This window comes from Salvelinus namaycush, chromosome 4 (assembly GCF_016432855.1).
Source record: "Salvelinus namaycush isolate Seneca chromosome 4, SaNama_1.0, whole genome shotgun sequence".
NCBI lineage: Eukaryota > Metazoa > Chordata > Actinopteri > Salmoniformes > Salmonidae > Salvelinus > Salvelinus namaycush.
Genome location: NC_052310.1, coordinates 31,243,992 through 31,249,991, shown reverse-complemented (window position 1 = coordinate 31,249,991; position 6,000 = coordinate 31,243,992). Strand labels below are relative to the sequence as shown.

The window sequence follows — 6,000 nt, the reverse complement described above, 5'->3', positions numbered from 1 at the left end:
AGAAAGCCTCATACATGTTATAAAGAAGGCTTTAAGTAAAGTGTTACCACTGTATCAATGGGGTCACCTTATATCTTACTACCTTGCCATTGTTATTCTTTATTGTATCTATCTTATCTCCAATACTCTCCTATGAAAGTATAGTATACATTCTTTCTTTTCTGAGCATCAACCATCAGACAAGGTACGTACGAAGTGTTGTGGTAATAATGTTGAAAAGGAAACAGATGTTAACCGATGCTGGTTGCTAAACTGTTCTCTCCACGTAAACTGAATCATACATAAAAATCGAAGAGTTGGATGGAATGAACGGGTCTCAAACACTACCTTGTGCTCTTTAATTCAAATCAATTAATGTCAAGGAACTTTACCTTAGTAACATCACCTTAATCAATGACGTGCAATGTCTAATGTCACATTTGGTGCATCATAATGAAGGCGATTGTTTACTTTTCCTGACCAGTTATAACCTGTCCGACCATTTATCACCTGTCAACAATGAAAATCTATTTTAGTAGTTTACTTTCCAACATGAATGATGTGTTAACAAAAAAAATATTTCTATGTGAAATAGGAGAACATTTTACATTACTGCCTTTGAAACTAAGCCTGGAGGAGAGAAGAGCATGCATAATACATTTCTTCCTTTCTTATAATCTCAGGGTGGCCGGAGGGATGTGTTTTCATGAAAAACACCCTTTTTGGTAGAATTGCAGAGTGTTGCTGCTCTACTAATTCTGCTTGGTAGCTCAACCAGGACCTTTGCCTGTAATAACCTACAAAGCAAGATTGGAATGCCCAATTTCTGGATGACCATATAGCTTCTACTGGGACTAGAGCTATAAAGGATTTCTATCAGGGGATCTCTACTCTTTACATTAACTTATCCAGCTTCAAAGGAATGCAAAGTAGTATCATGTTTGATGAGTGAAAATATTGGTAACACTTTGCCTAAAGCCTGCAAGTATGATGCATTTTAATGTGGTTATAATGTATTGTTAGAGCAACAGTTGTTATACACATGTATGACCCATTATATTAGCATCTCATAATATTAAATGCACATTGCTTTGGGAACCAAAGGACCATGAGTTACAGTGCATTTGGAAAGTATTCAGACCCCTTGAATTTTTCCACATTTTGTTACGTTACAGCTTTATCCTAAAATGAATAAAACATTTAAAAAAATGCTCATTAATCTACACACAATACCTCATAATCACAATGCGAAAACAGGTTTGTAAAAATGTTGACAGTTGACAGTGCATGTCAGAGCAAAAAGCAAGCCATGAGGTCGAAGGAATTGTCTGTAGATTATAACAAGACATCATAAAGTGATGAAGCATTATACCTGTAGACTAAAGAGGTTTTAAAAATATATATGCATTTTAGTCCATTTAGAGAAAATAAGTTCTAGGCTATTTGAGCTGGACAGGAATTCATCATTATATGTCATAATTTATAATATTAATATCTAATAATATAGTTTTTCACCAGTCTGGCATGGCGTGTGTCTACTGCCCATCCTAAACTAGAGAGTGAACATAAATATATCCCAATGCCAGAACAAACACAACACTCCACGTTAACCCCAGACTAAAATGTCTCACACACACACACACACACACACACAATGAAGTCCAGGTCCAGTGACTTTAATGAATCTACAACAACATTCGTACCTTTTGGAAAACCAAGAGGACAGTTTGTGTGTGATTATCACATGCTTAGTTTATTTGAACTTGTTCTCAATTTGAGGCACTTCAGTCTTTTCCCCAGTGAGGAACTGCCAGATGCCTCCACTGTAGTTCTCATTGCCCAGGGCGTACACGAAAACGTTGAAGGTGGGAGAGGTCTTTGCCAGAATAGGAGCCAACTGCAAACAGAAGACCAAACAGAGCAATGTCAATGTCTCAATACGAGCTCAAGAAGAAAAACAATTGTACATTTGTGTCAAACTGTACAACAAGTTTGTTAAAATACAGATATACATAGAGGGTTGAATGACTCAGTTGGTTGGAGAATGACATTTGGCACACCAGAGTTGTGAGTTTGATTCCTGAATGGGCAATACACTATACCAATATGTGTTAAATGCACATTGCTTTGGGAACCAAAGGACCATGAGTTACAGTGCATTTGGAAAATATTCAGACCCCTTGAATTTTTCCACATTTGTTACATTACAGCTTTATTCTAAAATGAATAAAACATATAAAAAATGCTCATTAATCTACACACAATACCTCATAATCACAATGCGAAAACAGGTTTTAAAAATGTTTCAACATTTATTACAAATCCAAAACAGAAATACCTTATTTACATAAGTACTTAGACCCTTTGCTATGAGACTCAAAATTGAGCTCAGGTGCATCCTGTTTTCACTGATTATCCTTCTACAACTCGATTGGAGTTCACCTGTGGTTAATTCAATTGATTGGACATGATTTGGAAAGGCACACACCTGTCTATATAAGGTCCCACAGTTGACAGTGCATGTCAGAGCAAAAAGCAAGCCATGAGGTCGAAGGAATTGTCTGTAGATCACCGAGACAGGATTGTGTCGAAGCACAAATCTAAGGAACGGTACCAAAACATTTCTACAGCAGCGAAGGTCCCCAAGAACACAGTGGCCTCCATCATTCTTAAATTGAAGAAGTTTGGAACCACCAAGACTCTTCCTAGAGCTGGCAGCCCTGCCAAACTGAGCAATCAGGGGAAAAGGGCCTTGGTCAGGGAGGTGACCAAGAACCCAATGGTCACTGACAGAGATCCAGAGTTCTTCTGTGGAGATGGGAGAACCTTCCAGAAGGACAACCATCTCTGCATCATTTTATGGATGGAAGCCACTCCTCAGTAAAAGGCACATGACAGCCCACTTGGAGTTTGCCAAAAGGCACCTAAAAATGCTCAGACCATGAGAAACAAGATTCTCTAGTCTGATGAAACCAAGATTGAACTCTTTGGCCTGAATCCTAAGCGTCACATCTGGAGGAAACCGAGAGCAAACCTGGCACCATCCTGCGGTGCGGTGGGAATGTTTTTCAGTGGCATGGACTGGAAGACTAGTCAGAATTGAGGGAAAGATGAACAGAGCAATGTACAGAGAGATCCTTGATGAAAACCTACTCCAGACACTCAGGTCCTCAGACTGGGGCGACGTTTCACCTTCCAACAGGACAACAACCCTAAACACACAGCCAAGACAGCGCAGGAGTGGCTTCGGAACAAGTCTCTGATTGTCCTTGAGTGGCCCAGCCAGAGCCCTGACTTGAACCCGATCAAACATCTCTGGAGAGACTTGAAAATAGCTGTGCAGCGACGCTCCCCATCCAACCTGACAGAGTTTGAGAGGACCTGCAGAGAAGAATGGGAGAAACTCCCCAAATACAGGTGTGCCAAGCTTGTAGCGTCATACCCAAGAAGACTTGAGGCTGTAATTGCTGCCAAAGGTGCTTCAACTAAGTACTGAGTAAAGGGTCTGAATACTTATGTAAATGTGATATTTCAGTTTTTTTAGTTTTTTTTTATAAATTTGCAAACATTTCTAAAAACCTATTTTTGCTTTGTCATTATGGGGTATTGTGTGTAGATTGATGAGGGGGAAAAAACAAGTTAATATATTTCAGAATAAGACTAACATGACAAAATGTGGAAAAAGTCAAGGGGTCTGAATAATTTCTGAATGCACTGTATATAATCAAGCAGTGCGATTAATGACTACTATATTACACAGAAACCCTGAGTATTGCATTTGGAAAATGGAGTAAAAGACCGTCGGCATACACAAAGTCATATGACCTTGAGAAATCTATATGAAGTTTTCTGTCAGATTAGATGCAGTGCGTGTGCGCACACATATGTGTGTGTGTTGTCCTTACCATCCTAATTTTGGGAGAGACCAAGTTGGCATTCTCAACAGCAGCGTAGAAGGCCAGGACTCCATAGGGTCCCCAGCAGAACAAAAATGTCTTCAGGGGAGTGGCAGTGTTAAACTGTAGAGAGATTGACAGTATATTACTTACAGTGCCTTCAGAAAGTATTCACATCCCCTTGACAAAATGTTGTTGTTTTACAGCCTGAATTTTAAAATGGATTAAATATATTTTTTCGCCACTGGCCTACACACAATACCCCATAATATCAAAGTGGAAATGTTTACAAATGTATTTAAAATGAAAAGCTGAAATGTCTTTAATCAATACGTATTCAACCACTTTGTTATAGCAAGCCTAAATAAGTTCATGAGTAACAATTTGCTTAACAAGTCACATAATAAATTGCATGGACTCTCTATGTGCAATAGTGTGAACATAATGTTTTATGACTACTTCATCGCTGTACCACAAACATAGATTTATCTGTAAGGTTCCTCAGTGGAGCAGTGAATTTCAAACACAGATTCAACTACAAAAACCAGCAAGGTTTTCCAATGCCTCGCAAAGAAGGACACCTATTGATGGTTGGGTTAAAAAAAAGCAGACATTGAATATACCTTTGAGCATGGTAAAGTTATTAATTACACTTTGTATGGTGTATCAATACACCCAGTCACTACAAAGATACAGGTTGGATGAACAACATTGTAGTTACTCCACAATACTAACCTAATAGACAGAATGAAAAGAAGAAAGCCTGTACAGAATAAAAACATTCCAAAACATGCAAGAGAGAGAGATGGCGAGAGAGAGGGAGAGAGAGAAGGAATTGTTACTGTTCAGCCATGAAGAGAACAAAAAAAGAAAGAAAAACATCTCGGATCATGGGGCTTACATGCATGTGACGGTCTGGTCACAAGCATGGGATAACGGCTGGGATAGAAACACAATATCTAGCTTACCATAATTTCATAATGAACTACATTCCGAGTTCAGCTCGTAAACAAAGACATCATGCACCAAAACAGGTACACAGGAAAATGTTGTTCACTGACCATTTAGTTATCCCATGTTTCATAATCATACTGCAATATACTTGGGGGTAACAGGTTTGTTTGTGTATGTGTTCTTTTTGAGTACACATGACACAAAGACTGGATTGCCATGTGTACAACCTTTGTATCCATAAAGGAATGTTAATTACATAGTGTACAGTTTTGTAGACATTTCTAGTAGAAACCCAACACTCTGTTTATCAGGGGAGTCTGAGAGGAGAGGGGCCTTTGTTTTTCCAAAATAATGATGAGGTGATGTGTGGATTTCAGGTATTGGATGTGTGTGTGTCTGTGTGTGTGTGAGAGAGACACAGAGAGAGCACGTCTGTGTGTGAGTGATGCTATTTGAAGGTTACATAACAGTAACAGTGCTGCCTTAGTGAGAAGAGCTCACGCTTTTCTGCAGCATAGTCACCTTTGTGCTCAGACTAGCGCGGTCTTAGACCTAGCTACAGCACCATGAGTAAATGTCTTATGCAACATATAAAGGGAGAGGCAACCTGATTCAGTCCCTCCAGTCCCGCGGGACGTATTTATAGTGGCTTCCTTTACGGCAGGGTGGTTGCATTTCAACCAACTCACCTAATCCCTTCTCCCGGGGGCCTTGATACTCTACACCTTACAGGGCAAAAAAGCTAAATAGATTAACATTGGCACTATAGGTATTGTGCGTGTTGACAGAGGGTGTTCTTTAATGGAAGCCTCTCCAACATAATCCAGGTAGAATCAGGAATTCCCCAGGGAAGCTGCCTAGGCCCCTTACTTTTTTAAAATGTTTACTAACAACATGCCACTACTTTTGTGTAAAGCCAGTTTGTCTATGTCTGCGGATGACTCAACACTATACACATTTTTTAAGTAACTAAATAAATTATTATTTACAATGACGGCCTACCCCGGCCAAACCCTAACGACGCTGGGCCAATTGTGTGCCTCCCTATGGAACTCCTAATCACGGCCGGTTGTGATACAGCCTGGAATGAAACCAGGGTCTGTTAAGACACCTCTAGCACTGAGATGCAGTGCCTTAGACCGCTGCGCCACTCAGGAGGTACTACAGTGAT

General features: G+C 39.7%; 1 protein-coding gene across 1 annotated transcript in view; it reads right to left on the bottom strand.

Annotated features, from left to right (window-relative positions):
• Positions 1–1,732: 1,732 nt before the first annotated feature.
• The window catches only part of LOC120045573 (RPE-retinal G protein-coupled receptor-like), a 34,584-nt gene continuing 30,316 nt past the window's right edge, over positions 1,733–6,000 (bottom strand). Inside the window, exons 6-7 of the mRNA XM_038990476.1 lie at positions 3,885–3,998; positions 1,733–1,876 (exon numbers count right to left, since the gene is read on the bottom strand). Coding sequence (XP_038846404.1) covers positions 1,733–1,876; positions 3,885–3,998 — 258 coding nt within the window. The remainder of the gene's footprint in view (positions 1,877–3,884; positions 3,999–6,000) is intronic.